Source organism: Camelina sativa, chromosome 16 (genome assembly GCF_000633955.1).
Source record: "Camelina sativa cultivar DH55 chromosome 16, Cs, whole genome shotgun sequence".
Taxonomy (NCBI): Eukaryota; Viridiplantae; Streptophyta; class Magnoliopsida; order Brassicales; family Brassicaceae; genus Camelina; species Camelina sativa.
This window is the reverse complement of record NC_025700.1, coordinates 14769955-14789151: the sequence shown is the minus strand read 5'-3', so window position 1 is coordinate 14789151 and position 19197 is coordinate 14769955. Positions and strand designations below refer to the sequence as shown.

General features: G+C 31.2%; 2 protein-coding genes across 2 annotated transcripts in view; both read left to right on the top strand.

The window, feature by feature from the left end:
- LOC104753670 (nucleoid-associated protein At2g24020, chloroplastic-like) overlaps positions 1 to 8005 on the top strand; it is a 17753-nt gene extending 9748 nt beyond the window's left edge. Inside the window, exons 5-7 of the mRNA XM_010475890.2 lie at positions 7682 to 7753; positions 7852 to 7911; positions 7982 to 8005. Coding sequence (XP_010474192.1) covers positions 7682 to 7753; positions 7852 to 7911; positions 7982 to 8005 — 156 coding nt within the window. The remainder of the gene's footprint in view (positions 1 to 7681; positions 7754 to 7851; positions 7912 to 7981) is intronic.
- Positions 17734 to 18899, top strand: LOC104750597. The gene is made up of 2 exons (XM_010472417.2): positions 17734 to 18115; positions 18489 to 18899. Exons 1-2 carry the CDS (start codon positions 17795 to 17797, stop codon positions 18636 to 18638), a joined length of 471 nt encoding a protein of 156 aa, XP_010470719.1. The 5' UTR covers positions 17734 to 17794; the 3' UTR covers positions 18639 to 18899.

The following is a 19197-nucleotide window of genomic DNA, read 5'->3' as shown; positions in this document are numbered from 1 at the left end:
GAATGGGTTCATCTTAGCAGGTATGTAATTGATTACAAACTGTTAGGATTTCAACAAATGAATATAGACATTAAGGTATCTTCGTTTGTGTCATTCTTCCTTCCAAATACAATGAAGACTTGATCCAGCATACAAAATAGGTGCCTGGAAATTTGTCCGGATGGTGGCTGCTGAGTTAGGAGATAGTGGCATGGTAATATGCCCATGCGTTGACTGTAGAAATGTAGATCGTCATTTGTGTAGTGTTGTGGTTGCTCATCTAGTAACTAGAGGCATGGATGAGACTTACAAGTTGGGGAAAGATTGGTATCACCATGGTGAAGTGAACTCAAGGGCTGAATTCGTTGAGAAATTAAATGGGTGGAATGATGAGATTTGTGGTTTATATCAAGCTGCTGAGTTTATGGATGAAGAGCCGTTAAGAAATTGTGAGACTGTTGAGGGGGAAGACAAGATAGATGATGAGTTCTACGCAAAGCTAGCTGATGCAGAAACCCCTTTATATCCAAGCTGTTCTTCCCATAGCAAGCTATCAGCCATTGTGACATTGTTTAGGATGAAGACACAGAATGGCTGGTCCGACAAAAGCTTCAATGATCTCCTTGAGACGTTGTCAGAAATATTACCGGATGGTAATGTACTTCACACATCACTAAATGATGTGAAGAAATTTCTGAAGTCTTTTGATATGGGTTATCAAAAGATTCATGCCTGCATAAATGATTGTTGCCTATTCATAAAGAATTACAAGAAGCTGGTCAACTGTCCCAAATGTAAGGCTTCAAGATGGAAGAGCAATATGCACACTAGTGAAGTGAAGAAGGGTGTCCCACAAAAAGTATTACGGTACTTTCCGATAATTCCTCGTCTGAAGAGGATGTTTAGGTCTGAAGAAATGGCTAAGGACTTAAGGTGGCATTTCAATAATAAGAGCAACGATGGGAAGATACGTCATCCAGTAGATTCTGTGACGTGGGAGCAAATGAATGATAAATACCCATCATTTGCTGCTGAACAAAGGAACATCCGTCTTGGACTGTCCACAGATGGATTTAATCCGTTTAACATGAAGAATACAAGGTATAGTTCTTGGCCAGTCTTGCTGGTGAACTATAATTTGCCTCCTCACCTATGTATGACAAAGGAGAACATCATGCTTACCTTGTTGATTTCAGGTCCACATCAACCAGGAAATAGCATTGATGTCTACTTAGAACCTCTTATTGAGGATCTAATGCATTTGTGGAGCAATGGAGAATTGACATATGACATTTTTAGCAAAACGATGTTTACACTTAAGGCAATGCTTCTTTGGACTATAAGTGATTTTCCAGCTTATGGGAATCTGGCTGGCTGCAAAGTAAAGGGAAAAATGGGCTGTCCTGTATGTGGGAAGAACACATATAGTTTGTGGTTGAGTCACAGCAGAAAACATGTCTTTATGTGCCATAGAAAGTCTCTACTTCCAACACATATGTATCGAGTTAAAAAAACATGGTTTGATGGACATGCTGAACATGGGAGAAAGGACAGAATATTAAGTGGCCGTAATATTGCTCAACTCTTGAAAAATTACAGAAATAAATTTGGAAATGGTAGAGAACCTGGAAAGAAAAGAAAGAGGACTGAATGTGTTGGTTTAGTAGCTGACAGTGAGGATGAAGATTTTGAATCCGATGAAGAGGAAGAAGAAGAAGTTGACTTGGATGAGTTATCAAGATGGAAAAAAAGATCAATTTTTTTCAAGCTACCTTATTGGGAGGTAGGTTGATTGCTTGAATATAAATTAGTTTCTCGATTCTGGTTTTGTATTTGGTTAGGAGATGCCAGTAAGACACAATTTAGACGTAATGCATGTGGAGAGAAACGTGGCTGCAAGTATTGTCTCGACACTGTTACATTGTGGAAAATCAAAAGATGGTATTAATGCTCGGAAAGATCTTGAAGCTATAGGCATTAGAAAGGATTTACACCCTAAATCCCAAGGTAAAAGAACGTACCTTCCCCCAACACCTTGGTCTTTGTCAAAGGCAGAGAAGAAAATCTTTTGTCAAAGACTATTTGACTTCAAAGGACCGGATGGATATTGTTCTAATATATCGAGAGGTGTAACCTTAGATGATTGCATGATCACAGGACTCAAATCTCACGATTATCACGTTTTAATGCAACAACTTCTCCCAGTTGCAATTAGAGGTTTATTACCTAAAGGTCCTAGGTTGGCTATCACACGATTGTGCACATTCTACTACAATTTGTGTCAGCGTGTGATTGATAGAGAGGAAATTTCAGTAATGGAAGCAGAAGTCGTGGAAACACTCTGCATGTTTGAACGATTTTTCCCTCCAACTTTCTTTGATATTATGGTGCACTTGACGGTACACCTAGGAAGAGAAGCAAGACTAGGAGGTCCAATACATTTTCGTTGGATGTACCCTTTTGAAAGGTACTGGTTTCAGATTTATACTTAAATTCATAAAATTGGATGATTATGTGTAGATATTCATAGTTTTCGTTCTGGCTAGGTACATGAAAATTTTGAAAGACAATGTAAGAAATCGAGCAAGACCAGAAGGTTGTATAGCTGAGTCATACCTTGCAGATGAAAGCATGAGGTTTTGCAGTGAATTTCTGAAGAAGACAACAAAAGTAGAAGAGAAGCTTTATGTTTGAAAGAAATGTTTTAGTTATGTTATATTGATTGATCACTTGTTGTTAATAATGTTGTGTTTTGTGTTTAATTGTTGTCTACTAAGTATGATTTGTGTTTAACTGTTGTCTACCATTTTTATTAATTATTTATCTTATGCTTTCAGGTGAACTAAAATGGGTCAGAATAAGAAAGCAACTAAAATGAAGAAGATTGTGGAAGAAAGTGCGGTTGAGTTTGTGTGTAAAATAGAACCTGAGCTGCAATCTGAACAACAACATTTAGAGGATACTGAGCATCAATCTGAACAGCTTCAGAATCATGAGGAATCTGAACTGCCTGCGACTCAGAATGATGGAGAAGACGAAAAGAATGCTGCTGAAAATGCTGAGGAAGGTATAAATGATAATCTAGTGGATGACACTGAGTCTGAATTGCCTGCTGCTGATAATGAGGTGGAAACACATCAGTCTAATTGTAAGAAAAGCGAGGACCTACCTAAATGAAATACATTGCAAAGGATCCAAATACACGGGAGAAAGTTGAGTACAATGAGATGGGAGAAGCTTATGGTCCTGGGTCAGTGAAGCTGGCATCCTATGTAGGATGTTTGGTCCGGAACATGTTCCAGTATTAGTTGATGATTGGAGGATGGTTAGTGCAGACTTGAAGACAGTTCTCTGGAAATCCATTCAGGTTGCATTTTTTTCCACTATAAATATGTTAAATATAGCTTATTCTAATTACCACTCATTGTTCACAATGTTTTTATCAATGTAAATGCAGGCTAGATTTGAACTTGATGAAGAGTATCAAAAGACCTCTGTCATGAGCTAGATGGGATGTTTGTAGAGGTGCTTTAAATCACGTCTTGTAACTAAGATCAGAAAAGCTCCTAATAACCAAGCCAGGATGAATATGCGACCGAAGAATATCCCGATTAATGATTGGCGCAAAATTTATCAGATCGAAGACTAGCAACAACTTTAAGGTACTTGCTTGTTATAAGTTTGGTGATTGTATTATAACATTTCCTACTTGCTATATTTTAACAACATTTCTACGTAGGTTGTTAGTGATAAATTCAAGGAACGAAGGCGTAAACATATTCCTCACACTTGCAGCCGTAAAGGAATTGTTAGACTAGCAGAAGAGATGGTGAGTTTTTAATTGTATGATCTTAGCTATATTGTCAAATCATTACTTGTAATGTCATTTCTTAATTTAATTTCAGAAAAAGGAATGCCCTGAACCATCTAAGGTCACAAGGCTGAAAGTTTGGGTAAAGTCAAGAACCAAAAAAGATGGAACGCCGGTTAATACTGTCGCCGCTGAAAAGATTGTCAGTCTAGACTATACTCTATATTTTCTGTTTGCATGTTTATGAATTAGTAGTCAGATAATGTAAATTGTTTATGCATTTGTTTATTTGATATTCAGAGAAAGGAAGCTGAGTTGGAGAGTGTTCCTCAGTCAACAACAACAAATCCAAAGTCAGATGGTCTTTCACAATTGTTAGGAGCTGATAATCCTGGTCGGTTAAGGGCTATGGGCAGAGGGATGAGTATAACAAAACTGTCTTTTTTCCAAGTCAACAGTAAGTGTATGGCGGAAATGAAAGAAAAGCAAGTTAGTTTACAAAGAAAAGTAGATGACTTACAAGCTGTCATTGAACATTTGAAGGTTAATGGTCTTGTAACATTAAAGCATTATTAGAGTGAAATGGTATTGATTCATTAGTTCTTAGTTACCTTTTGTTTTTATGTAACAGAGAGGAGAACCTGAGGTTGGGGAAAATTCAGCTTCAAAGGTACGTAATCATGTTTTTTTTTTTTTGCAGTAGATCATATATCATTGATTTTAACTTACATTTAACTTTTAACGATGAAAATATTTGTAGAGTGTCACTAATAGAGCACATCCTAAGTGTTTGCTTCTGGATTATAATGGTACTGGTGAGATTGTTGCTGAAGCTCGTGTGATGTCTTCTGATCCTCAAGAATTTGTGAATGGGAGTCCATTAGGGCCTAACTCCTATAAAGTATTGGTAGAAAATGCAATCAAACCAGATGCATTCCTATGGAGACCTACAACTAACATCCTGAATATGGAACAAGCTGTTGGAGAAATGCTGGTCTGGCCAGATGACAATTGTATTCTCCACGAAGACAATGCGCCAAAGGTAAAAATAACATATATGTATATAACTGGGTATTTTGATAATCAATAACATATATTTTCACATGTTTCAGAGTCCAAATACAGCTTCTGCAAACAAGTGTATACTACTAAATTGGAGGGGAAATGAAGAAGTGGTTGTTGCTGAAGGGCGATTNCTGGTGAGATTGTTGCTGAAGCTCGTGTGATGTCTTCTGATCCTCAAGAATTTGTGAATGGGAGTCCATTAGGGCCTAACTCCTATAAAGTATTGGTAGAAAATGCAATCAAACCAGATGCATTCCTATGGAGACCTACAACTAACATCCTAAATATGGAACAAGCTGTTGGAGAAATGCTTGCCTGGCCAGATGACAATTGTATTCTCCACGAAGACAATGCGCCAAAGGTAAAAATAACATATATGTATATAACTGGGTATTTTGATAATCAATAACATATATTTTCACATGTTTCAGAGTCCAAATACAGCTTCTGCAAACAAGTGTATACTACTAAATTGGAGGGGAAATGAAGAAGTGGTTGTTGCTGAAGGGCGATTGCAGTCAAAAGAACCAGATGCATTGGTTAATGGACTTCCAATCGGACCTAATGCAGTAAAGGTATTTGTGGATGTGGTCTTGAAACCTGAGACATTTCTATGGAGACCTACAACAGAAATTAGTATCATTGAGGACTGTTTGAAGACTTTCGTAGCATGGCCTGCAAGTAGAGTTGTGTTTGAAACAACCACAGATAAATCTCCACTGTCTCAGTCTCAGATTCCAACTCCTATAATGCAAACAGTCTCATCTCATAATCAGATATCTAAAGCAACTCCTTCAGCCCCTGTCAAGAAAGCTAAAAATGTTATAGACTCACCTGTTTGGAGATCGCCGGTAATGTACTTCACTCCTTTAAGTGTTATTTATGTTATTGATGTTTAGTATTGTTGTTGTTGCTTATAATATGTTGTTATATTGTCAGCGTAAAAAGAAAGAGTCAGTTAGCAAGGAAAATCAGAAGTGCAAATTGTTGGATATTACCGGGAAGAATCAGGTCGTTGCTGAAGGACGTTGGTCTTCAAACAATCCAGACCAAGTTGTCCATTGTGCTCCATTGGGACCTAATTCAGTACACGTTTGGGGAGGTGTGGTGAAGGTTAATGATGCCGCTGTTTGGAGGCGTACTTCTGCTATCGAGTGTATGGAAGATGCAATTGGTACAACACTAGCATGGCTAGAGGACAAAGTGGTAATGGTTTGAAACTGAAGTACCTTTGTCTAGATTATGAGAACTTATGCTATTTATACTTGTGTTGTTAGCTTATGGGAACTTATGGTATTGAGACTTATGAAGTTTATCTTATGGGAACTTATGATATTGAAACTTATGTACGTTGAGACTTATGTAATTTTTGGATTAAAGTGTATTTGTTGGATGTTTTATATTATATATATTTTCATAGAAAACAGGTTCCACTTTTAAAATGTAACCATATAATAGCTCTAATATGAACAGGTAATATAGCACAATGGATTTTAATTTTATCAAAAAAATACTAAATCATAGCACAAATATTAAGACATTATATTAAATATAACAGCAATAAAATATTGCAACAATATAAATTATAATAGCAGTGCAATAATGTTATTGAATAATTTTTAAGAACATTTACAGACGCTATATTTAAAACATTTATAACGCCGACATTACGCTATTATATATAACGATATAATAACAGGAGTAAAAAACGCTATTGTATGGGGGGTCTATTATAGCTTGGGCTGAGACAGCGTTTACAAAAACGATGTGTATCACATATAATAGCATTTATCGAACGCTAAGAATGGACAAATTTGTTGTAGTGAGAAAAGCCACATGGGATACAAGATGGAACAGTGCTCCCTGGAGTTGATAACTTTGCACATATTGGAGGGTTTGCTACTGGTTTTTTACTTGGATTTGTGCTCTTAATCCGTCCCCATTATGGATGGATCAACCAAAGAAACGCTCCTGGAGCTAAACCACACAGGTACAAGATGTATCAGGGCATATTTTGGACCATCTCTCTTCTCCTCTTGGTCGCTGGGTAAGTGTTACATTTCTCTGTTATTCACCCTCCACGTTAATAGCTATAAATCAGTTTGTTGTTTGTTTTCCCTATACTTATAGTTTATAAAGGCCTGCTGCAGATTGAGTAAATGATGATATTGTCTCTTTGATTGACAAGAAAAGTTATGAACAATCACCAAACAAAGCTTATTTTCTTGTCACAGGTTCATTGCTGGATTGATCTCTCTCTTCAACAATGTCGATGGAAACGAACATTGCTCATGGTGTCATTAACTTCTAAATGGAGCTGTAACCGAGAACCAGCCTCTTGCACGGTATAAATCCTTGAGTGCCTTTATTTTCGTATCTCAGTTTCTCGAATCCCTTTTCAATGTCTCTTAATTACATATCTCTTCTTCTTATTTTTGTTTTCTGTAGACGACTCAATTAGGTAACCAATTCAGCATGACTTGTTTGAGAAATGGGAAATCAGCATCTTACATTTTGGCAAATCCCCCCGGACTCACGGATTAATAGCTTATGTGTTCAGCTTTGCCGTTGATTTTTACTTACTGATTTTTAGAATATATACAAACTCACTCGTGTGTACACTCTGTATCTTCTTCTCCTTCTCATTTTTTTCTTGCTTTATTGTGTATATATTTTATAGGAGCCTCCTTGCTTTATTGTGTATATTTTTTAATAACATGATTTGACAAGAACCATACTCTACAATCTCAACTCTTTGTTTGATTTTTGTTGTTTCTGTTACTAATTAATTTAGGTGAACTGAAACCTTTTTGATTTGTGTATCAGGTTACATTATTAGATAACCATCAACTAATCTGTACTGATATATCCGAGGCAGCAATGGAATTAGGTTCCGAAGTGAGTAACTATACCTACCTTTTTATGGAACAATCAAAGCTAATTTGTTTGTTTCTCTCTTTTGCTGACATCATGTTATGTGTTTTTTCCTATGGCAGAAATTTTCACAACTGCTTGTTACAAAAGCATACAAGGACGCACATGTCAAGAGTGTTGTGGTAAAGCAATCAAAGACCATTTATCACAATAATTTTCAATATTTTTTGTATTCTACATAAACCCATATAGATTTCTACCATTGGAGATAATTAATAGTAAAAAGTTTCTTACCTTAAAAAGAAACTAATTTAATAATTAAAATAATGTTGGGATACCATGAAGGTTTCTTTGCATTGGAGATGGTCTTAGTAACTCGAATTTGTTGTTCTTCTCGTACTTTAAATTTATTATTACCCAAAACTTACAAACCAATAAAGGCCCATGAAAAGTTTAAGAAAAAAAGGATAAACTCCAAGTGAATAAACGTGTCTCATAAAGTTGAAATTGTTTCTATTTTGCACATCTTTTACTGAGGTTCAGACGATGACATGACGTCCCAAGAATAATTAAAAATAAATTTCTTGACATTCTCGTTTTCAGATGATAATATCGATGATTAATTTATTCTGGTAACCATGATTTTCAACTTTGAGTTTCCAGGTAACAAAATTTTGATTTTTATGTGTTTTTTAAAAATTAACTCAAATGAACATAAAATATATATATATATATATATATATATATATATATATTAATAAGGGAAAATTAAGGTAAGAATTTATTTCAACCTTTATAATGATAAATATATATTAATTCAGTTATTTACAGTATTAACTATTAACTAAAATAAAAATAAAATAAGTAATTCGTGACGGAACTTAGTTGATTGCATGATATTTTGGTTTTCTTGATGGATCAGACTTGAAACATTGTTTAGAATAATAAAATAAGACTTTTGTTGTTTTCTTAAAGTAAAATAAATTTTCACTAAAAGAAAACACATGAAAGATAATTTATAATCTTGTATTTTTGCTAAGAGGATGTCATTCAAGTGGTTACATTATAAATATTAAAATGCATAACGTATAAAATAAAATTTGAGCAAAATCAGAATACTAAATTCTAATTTTTACAAGACTTTTAAATGCTCAATCTTATTTATCTTAAACTACAATTAATTATTAAAAATAGTTCGCGTACCAACAAGTTCCAAACAAATTAAGAAAAAATTACAAACAACATAAAAAAACACAACAACATAGTAATAAAAAAGGAAAAAAATTAACCCCGCGGCGTAGCGCGGGTACTAGCCTAGTTGCTATAGTTTTTTTCTCCTACGTTTTCACTAGTCAAATCCATCAAATATATATTGACGGTTCTATCATCTTATTTTCCTTTAATTTTTGAATAGTATTTGTAATTTCGATACAAGATGATAAAAATATGTAGAGAAAAATAGATATATGTATGCTTACATTTTTTTTTTTGAAACAATACCATGCTATAAATCTTACTTCCATTCTAAAACTCATTCACCCATTCTAAATTTTGGAATAAGATCTTTTTTGGTAAAAATAAATAATAACATTATTGCTAAAACAAATTCATAATGTTATTTTTAATATTTATATTTTTATTTATTTTACTTAGTTTATTTTATATTGTTATTATTTTTATTATTTACCAAAATGAATTTATATTATTGTTTTTACTATTTTCAAATTTAATTAATTTTACTTAATTCATTTTATTTACTTTTTTACTATTATTAATCGATACTAAATAAAAGTAGGAGCTAAAAGCTTCTTAAGCTTTCCACATAGGATTTTAAACCACCAATATTGATTAGACACCTCACTAATTAATTTTTTCTAAATTTCTAGAATTTTCTATATTAAGAATTATTTTAAACAACCTACCAAGATTTGACATGTCATTCACTAACATTTTTTTAATTTCCAGAATTTTTTAGAAAAAAGAAATTTTTAAATTTATGGAAATAAAATAACTATGTACAATATCCCACATCGGCTAGAAATTTTTTAGACAATGGTTTAGAACCAGTATAAATAAGATTAATATGCTTCCAACAACGAATGAGTAGGAAAACTTGATTTATCAAGTGTCCAAGTTTAAATTTTATTTGGTTTGATCCAGTTTTTTATTTGATCAAATTAAAACTTTAAAAGTTTCAAAAAATATAATATAATATTGAAAATTATAAGTTTAAACATTATAAATATTGAAACTTTAAAAAGTTCTTTACCTTTAAAAAGTTTTTTAATATTATAATTTTAACATTTTAAAAGTTTAAAATATTATTAATATTGAAACTTTGTAAAAGGTTCAAATTAAAATATTATAAATATGTAAAACATAAATTATCTTATTTATCTACGTTTGTGCTATTTATTTCTTATGAGCTGTTAAACTTATTTTTGTCTATGATTTATAGATGAGTTGATATTCTTTCATTAATTTTTTATTTATTATTTTATTTTTTCTTTTTATGAGAAAAGAAATGATTTTGCTATTAGAGTTTGATGGGTTAACAAGTTGTGTGGTAGTCTAAAAAGGTTTTTCAGTGGAAAATGTGAAGAAGTTGACGAGGAAGAAGAAGAAAAAGAGTATAACGAAGAACCAACCGGTAAAAGTAACGATGACAATTACCACAAAATTTGACAATGAAAATGACAAAAAAGAATATAAAAAATAAAAAACATTGAATAAAAAACAGGAAAACATAGGTAGTAGCAATCAATTAAATATAAAAACGAGTTAAATTCATGATGATAAAATTGTTTCGTTTTCTAGTGGTCAAAGAAATGGTTTAGGATATGTGAGGTCATCAGTTTGATTTGCCTCGCCTGGATGTCGAGTTAAATTTATTATTTTTTTAATCAGAATTGATTTTATAACACAACTGATTTTTATATTTTAAAAAATTGTGTATTTAAAATTAAATTTTTTTTCCTTAATACTAATTTTTTTATATAAGATAATATTTTATTACCTTCATCAATCATATATATTTTTATCAAAATATATCAAATAAACCCCCGCGTAGCTATAAGCTCCTAAGGTTGTCACATAGGATTTAAAACATCCAATAGAGATTCGACATGTCATTAATTAACTTTTAAAAAAAATTCCAGAATTTTGTATATTCAGATTTTTTAAACGACCAATCAAAATTAGAGATCTCAATATTTAATATTTTTGATATTATGTAAAATTTCTATATTGAAATACTTATAAATATGTGTATGTACAATGTCCCACATCGACTAGAAAATTTTAGACAATAGCTGAGAACAATTATAAATAAGATTAATTTGCTTCCAACTATGAATGAACATGAAGCTTGATTTAACATACGTCCAAATTTCAAGATTTAAAATTTTAAAAAGTTTTAAATATTACAATTACAAACTTTTAAAAGGTTCAAAAATATTATAGTTTTAAATATTACAATTATAAAATTTTAAAATGTTCAAACATATTATAAACAATTATATGCAACATCACCAGTTCGAATGTTCAGTCCGCCTCGCCTCAACGTCCAGTTAAATCTAATTCTTTTGATCAGAATTTTTTTTAACACAAGTGATTTTAAGATTTTTTTAAAAATTGGGTATCTAAAATAATTTTTTTTTACTTAATAGTAATTTAAAGTTTTCTACAAGATAATATATCATAATTTTCAGCAATACAAAATTTATCAAATTAACCCACGCATAGCGTGGGTTTAAAACCTAGTCTATACTAAATAAAAGTAGGAGTTATAAGCTTCTTAAGCTGTCCACCTAGGATTTTTAACCACCAATAGGGATTAGACACTTCATTAATTAACTTTTTTAAAATTTCCAGAATTTTATATATTAAGAATTATTTTAAACAACCAATCAGGATTTGACATGTCATTCATTAACATTTTTTAAAATTTCCAGAATTTTTAGACAATGGTTCAGAACCAGTATAAATAAGATTAATATGCTTCCAACAATGAATGAGCAGGAAAGCTTGATTTATCAGGCGTCCAAGTTTAAAAGTTTAATTTGGTTTGATCCAGTTTTTTATTTGATCAAATTAAAACTTTAATAAGTTTCGAAAAATATATATTATAATATTTAAATTTTAAAAGTTTAAATATTATAAATATGAAAACTTTTGAAAGTTCTTAGCTTTTTAAAAGTTTTTAAATATTATAATTTTTAAATTTTAAAAGTTTAAAATATTATAAATTTTGAAACTTTTTAAAAGGTTCAAATTTTATATTTCGAAACCTTTTAAAATTTTAAAATATTATAAATATTGATGTAAAACATAAATTATCTTATTTATCTACGTTTGTGCTATTTATTTCTTATGAGCTGTAAAACTTATTTTTATGTATGATTATATAGATGAGTTGATATTCTTTCATTAATCTTTTAATTTTTATCTTATTTTTTATTTTTATGAGAAAGAAATGATTTTGTTTTTGGAGTTTGATGGGTTAACAAGTTGTGTAGTAGTCTAAAAAAATGTTTTAACATTTCCAGAATTTTCTATATTAAGAATTATTTTAAACAACCAATCATGATTTGACATGTCATTCATTAACATTTTTTAAAATTTCCAGAATTTTTAGACAATGGTTCAGAACCAGTATAAATAAGATTAATATGTTTCCAACAATGAATGAGCAGGAAAGCTTGATTTATCAGGCGTCCAAGTTTAAAACTTTAATTTGGTTTGATCCGGTTTTTTATTTGATCAAATTAAAACTTTAATAAGTTTCGAAAAATATATATTATAATATTTAAATTTTAAAAGTTTAAATATTATAAATATGAAAACTTTTGAAAGTTCTTAGCTTTTTAAAAGTTTTTAAATATTATAATTTTTAAATTTTAAAAGTTTAAAATATTATAAATTTTGAAACTTTTTAAAAGGTTCAAATTTTATATTTCGAAACCTTTTAAAATTTTAAAATATTATAAATATTGATGTAAAACATAAATTATCTTATTTATCTACGTTTGTGCTATTTATTTCTTATGAGCTGTAAAACTTATTTTTATGTATGATTATATAGATGAGTTGATATTCTTTCATTAATCTTTTAATTTTTATCTTATTTTTTATTTTTATGAGAAAGAAATGATTTTGTTTTTGGAGTTTGATGGGTTAACAAGTTGTGTAGTAGTCTAAAAAAATGTTTTAACATTTCCAGAATTTTCTATATTAAGAATTATTTTAAACAACCAATCATGATTTGACATGTCATTCATTAACATTTTTTAAAATTTCCAGAATTTTTAGACAATGGTTCAGAACCAGTATAAATAAGATTAATATGTTTCCAACAATGAATGAGCAGGAAAGCTTGATTTATCAGGCGTCCAAGTTTAAAACTTTAATTTGGTTTGATCCGGTTTTTTATTTGATCAAATTAAAACTTTAATAAATTTCAAAAAAATATATTATAATATTTAAATTTTAAAAGTTTAAATATTATAAATATGAAAAATTTTAAAAGTTCTTAGCTTTTTAAAAGTTTTTAAATATTATAATTTTTAAATTTTAAAAGTTTAAAATATTATAAATTTTGAAACTTTTTAAAATGTTCAAATTTTATATTTTGAAACCTTTTAAAAGTTTAAAATATTATAAATATTGATGTAAAACATAAATTATCTTATTTATCTACGGTTGTGCTTTTTATTTCTTATGAGCTGTAAAACATATTTTTGTGTATGATTATATAGATGAGTTGATATTCTTTCATTAATTTTTTTATTTTTTATCTTGTTTTTTATTTTTATGAGAAAAGAAATGATTTTGTTCTTGGAGTTTGATGGGTTAACAAATTGTGTGGTAGTCTAAAAAAAATGTTTTTCAGTGGAAGAATGTGAAGAAGTTGACGAGGAAGAAGAAGAAAAAGAGTATAACAAAGAACCAGACGGTAAAAGTAATGATGACAATTACCACAAAATTTGAAAATGAAAATGAGAAGAAAGAATATGAAAAATAAGAAAACATTGAATAAAAAAACACGAAAATATAGGTGGTAGTGATCAGTTAAATATGAAAACGAGTTAAATTCATGATGATAAAATTGTTTTATTTTTCTGGTGGTCAAAGAAATGGTTTAGGATATGTGAGGTCATCAGTTTGATTTGCCTCGCTTGGACGTCGAGTTAAATTCATGATTTTTATTATCAGATTTGATTTTATAACACAACTGATTTTTATAGTTTAAAAAATTGTGTATCTGAAATTTTTTTTTTTTTTCTTAATACTAATTTAAATTTTTTATAAGATAATATTTTATGACCGTCATCAATCATATATAGTTTTCATCAAAATATATCAAATACACTCACGCGTAGCGTGGATTCAAAACCTAGTTATAAATAATAAATATGCAATGAATGAATATTTAAATTAGTATATTTTCTATAAAAAATAGATAGAATATTGCTTAAGTGAATGATGGTGTGGAGAAAGAAAAAAAGAAAAAAGTTAACTTTGTATATATATATATATATATATATATATATATAGAAGCTGCCATGTTTATATTGCCTAATTTTTTTTTTTTTAACAATGTCTCAAACTAATAGGAAAATATTGAAACCTTTATGTGTAATGTTTTTTTTTTTTTCAGCAAAATACCTTTATGTGTAATGTAAAGTCTTCATAAAGTAAAAGGATCGAAGCCTAAGGCCATCCGAAAAATTCTCAGTAGTCCGCGTTTAGATAACTCTTCAAACTTTGCAAGCATTAGATTCAATTTCCATCATTACGATTAAAAAGACCATTCCACGAGAGATGGGACTTAGATTAAACGTATCCATTATTAAAAGCATCTAGTTCAATCGTATAATAAACCGACACTAACCACTTTTCGTTTTTTCATGGGCATATATACTTAATAACTATCCTCAAAACCCATTGGCCTACTACATCTTCAAAATTTCCACGTTAAGTTGTTTTTCTTCTTACTTGTATAAAATTATACATCAAAAGACATGTGTGTCTATATATTTAATGGTATAAGGAAGGAACATTGGCCAAACCTGAAATGATCTAAAGGAAGAAAAGGTATCGGATTCAGCCTAATCGTCGGTCTTAGATCCTTAAACATATCTTATATATAGTCCCTCTGATTATGCAATTAGATGCAATTCCCATCATCACAATTGAAGAGACCATTTTAGAACAGAAATGGGACTTTTGTTGAACTTATCTACATGCCTTTTCCCATATGTTTCTTTAATCGTTACTAAAGTTGCGGTCAAGACACGCCATGCGATCGAATAATCAACAATAACTCTCCTTGTCTCTTTTTCTTGAGCATATATATCTTAGAATATATCCTCTAAACCCATTGACAGCAGCATATGTAGATGGAAGAACGATCAGATGTTGTATTCTTGTTGTATGGTAGGTTATTGACCCATCACAAAACTGGATTGATCCAAAACTCCTGCACATTTTGGCTTCTCTTAGGTGAAGGTATATTGAGTTGAGGTGGAGTCAGTTATACTGTGTAAGGGCACACAATTAAGATGCTCAAATTATAAATAATGTCAATGGGCGTTTAGAAGAGAGACATGCGACCTATTCTTTTTTTTGGTACCTAGCAACGGTTATAGGTTTCAGCTATAGATAAGCTCTTTCTAGTGAAAGAGAGGAAAAGATGATATATCCAATCAAGAGAGAAAGATCTAAGAAACTGGATCATCTCCAACTGAGAAGAAGGTCGAATTTTATCAAGAACATTAGGCATGCACACTAGCTAGCTAGTATATATATTTTGAAGAGTCAGGTCAGACGGGTCAGGACCACTTGAGTGTTTAAACCTATTTTCGTTCTCGTCTTCTACTAGGTACCAAGTAAACGAGAATTAAAACGGTTATTTGCAAAACCTATATTTGCTCACTTTATATTTATTAAGATTTGCTAGAATTATTAATGAACTAGCTGGATGGGTTTTATGATATCTGCGCAGATAAGATTAACATACTGATTTTCAATATGAATAAATATAAATCGTGAGTGCCTTGTTTCCTTAGAGATACCCCTGAATTGTAATGATAATCGTGATTCGTGAGTTACATGTCCTGACACATGATAAAAGATTAGACAATAGTTCATGATAAAAGATTAGACAATAGTTAGTGTAAGATGAGCTTTGACAACTTTAAGACCATCTTACCATTCATAAGCAAGAGTCTCCATATCTCATAAGTTGACAACGTTACAGAGCCATCGCACAAGATATTGGGCCACAAGCTCAAAACTATGTTAAGGCTGGCTTTTTAGTAGACCAAAGAAAGAAAAAAAAATTGTAAAAACTGGTGGTGTTATAGACCAAAGAAAGACCACAAACACAACTTTGTACCCTTTTACCACTACACTAATGGCATTTTATTGAAATCTGAGGGCCAAAATATTGTATATAATATCCGGGTCGCAAGCACATGCTTCATCAGCATGTGCTTGGGCTCTTAGCATTTGGGGAGTACTACAAAGTAAACTTGGTCCACAATATTTGACCTAAACACTTTTAGTCGGGTCCAAAGAACAAAAGAAAAAGATTTACATAATGCTTTGTACGTCCAAATATATCCAAAATATGAATGAAATTTTTTTAACACAAACAAAATTAAAATAAACCCGTTATAAACAAAGAAAATTTAGATTTCAGAAGATACGCCGTACATTATGCTACTGTCAAATTTTGGGAAGAAGATCCTTGTGGTTCTGTCTAAAGTGAGCATTGACAATTTGACATCTTTAGTCCTCCTGACCTTCATAAGCGCACAAATGTTCTCCATATCGCGTAATGTTGGTTACTCGTAATGAAAGATTAGACAACTGTTAGTGTAAGTGAGCTTTGATTTCTTTAATTAGTCCATCTCACCATTCATAAGCTGATAAGGAAGTGTGTACATATTCTCCATACGGCATAACGTGACCATATTAATATTACTCAATACTCATGTGACCCACGTTACAAGCAAGCGTTTTGGAAGTACACAAGTAGAAAATGACTTTATCCATATGATTATGATCTAAAAGTCTAAACACTTTTAATCCAAATATGAATGTCAATCTTAAACTCAAAACAATTTTTTTAAAAAAAAACAAACTAAAACCCGTAATAAATACAACTAGCCTAGGTTAACTTGCCACTTTTGGAATTGGAATTTCCCATGTGAAAGGGATCAATCTTTAATGAAAAAGAAGAAAGGAATTAGAGCAAAATGTCTATTCAACTTTCAGGACGGTGGTGATAGAAAAGAGGATAAGATTCTGATCATACCATGATATTAATAATTAATCTCCAAATGGAATCATATCGAACACTAATTAAGATGAAAACTAGCCTACTATAACTACAATTATTGAAACACCTGAAATATTTTAATCACCTACTATTAATATCAAAGAGAAATAACACAAGTGATATATATGAAGAAACATGCTTGATAAGTTTATATGTCTTCTTGGTAAAAACTGTCTCGAGTGAACATATTGTTGGAATAAGGCTTAGTGTGTTCCTGAAAAGGTTGGACTTGGTACACCTTAGCTTCTCTCTGGTCCTGATTGCTGGTTCGATGACCATATCAAAAAAAAAACCCCCGTAGTACATAGAATGAGACTAGGTTTAATATCCAGTTTCGTATTACACTTCAATCAATTCAGTAAATTTGGAGTAACATCCAAAAGAAAAAAAATGCCAAAGAAAGAAGAAAAAATAATTAGAATTTCTCAATGGAATTGGACTGATCATGCATTAAAAAGAAGAATGGAATAAGAACAAACATGCCTACCCAAAATATGGTATGGTGGTGGAAGATAAATTAATAAATGAGAATAAGATTCATATCATATATACCATGATATATTACGAATAATTACCAAGAAGGAATCATATCAAAGACTAATAAAACGAACACTTGACTTATACAAGACTTGTGTATATATAAACACCTGAAAGAGTTTAATCACTTATCCATATCAAAGAAAAATTAACAAAAGTATATATTTACATAAAAGAGCGAAATGCTTGACAAGGTTATCGGAGGGATTACCGGAGGAATTACCGGAGGGATTGGAGGGTTAGTCGGAGGGGTGAGGGACGGATACTACGAAAAGGATAAACGGAGAGGCCGCTACGGCTATGGCTTCGAGGAGCACAGGGAGGTTGTGTCTCGTGTGCAGACCGATGGAGGCTACTCTGATCGTCATGCCCGCTACAATCACCACAAGAGGCTTCCAGCTCACCACATGCTCCCAAACTCTAACGTGGAGGAGTTCTATGAAAGCAGACAGAGCCACCACACCACTGCGTTGCCGTACCAAAGCAACAATTACCACCACAACGTAAGCGACAATCTCTATGGTGTCATATCTTACTAATATTCATGCTATGACGTTTTGTTATATATTTTTTCCAAGCTGTCTATAACTATTTAAAATTCCTGAAACTTTATGCTAAAATTTTTGTTAAATAAAACTATTGATTCTTGATTTTTTATATACACTTAAAAAGAATAAAAAGACCGTTTTAGAACCATAGGCAAAGGAAACAATGGTTTTGACGTTTGGGAAAAAAAAAGATAAGTGTTTTTTTTGTATACTAACAAAAAAAAAGTAATCTTACGTAGAGCCTTCAAGAATTGTCATCCTATTAATTAACCAGTATTACTTTATTTTATTTTATTTTAATGTCGCTAGCTTAATGATCACTGTGTAGGGAAAAATGGGTAATGGATGGCAGGGGCAGCATGAAGATGCATACAACGACGGGTACGGCGGGATGAAGCAGCAGAACAGGCTTATGGCTCCTCAGGTTCCAACACGCCAAGTGTACATGAACCCCATTCAAGACGGCCACTACCACTAAATACAAAGACAGGGATTAAGGGACTCTAGACTGCACCCATATACTCTGCCGGCTCATATATAAAATGTTAATGATTATATATGTATCCTGAATAATAAACGTGCAAGATGTATGTGTGTGATTGACATGTTTCAGTATCGTACAAAAACCAAATAAGGGACCTTTTAACAAAAAAAAGTGTTCTTTTGTTTGATGACCCTATGAATACCATGGAGTGTTGTATTTGCTGCTTATGTTTAATAAAAGTGATGTTTATTATCAGCTGATTTGTATACAGAGATGCATGATTCATCCAAACATGTATGATTTCATTGCAGCATAAGACTAAATCGAAGTGACCAAAAAAAAGAAGCATAAGACTAATTTCAAGCTTAATGAGATTCTTTTTCTGGCCTTGATCAAGAGGAAGAATCGTCAATAAAGTGAAATCACAAATCTAGTATCACTTGTTTAAGAGAGACTCTTCAAACTTTGCAAGCATTAGATGCGATTTCTATCATAACGATTGGAAAAAAAAAAAGACCATTCCACAACAAAGATAGACCTTTAAATTGAACTT

What these genes read in the sequence shown, in the direction of transcription:
- LOC104750597 (XM_010472417.2), top strand. Translation starts at nt 17,795, where the DNA reads ATGCTTGACAAGGTTATCGGAGGGATTACCGGAGGAATTACCGGAGGG. An exon ending in GCAACAATTACCACCACAAC is followed by an intron (nt 18,116 to 18,488) that starts GTAAGCGACAAT and finishes ATCACTGTGTAG; the next exon opens with GGAAAAATGGGTAATGGATG.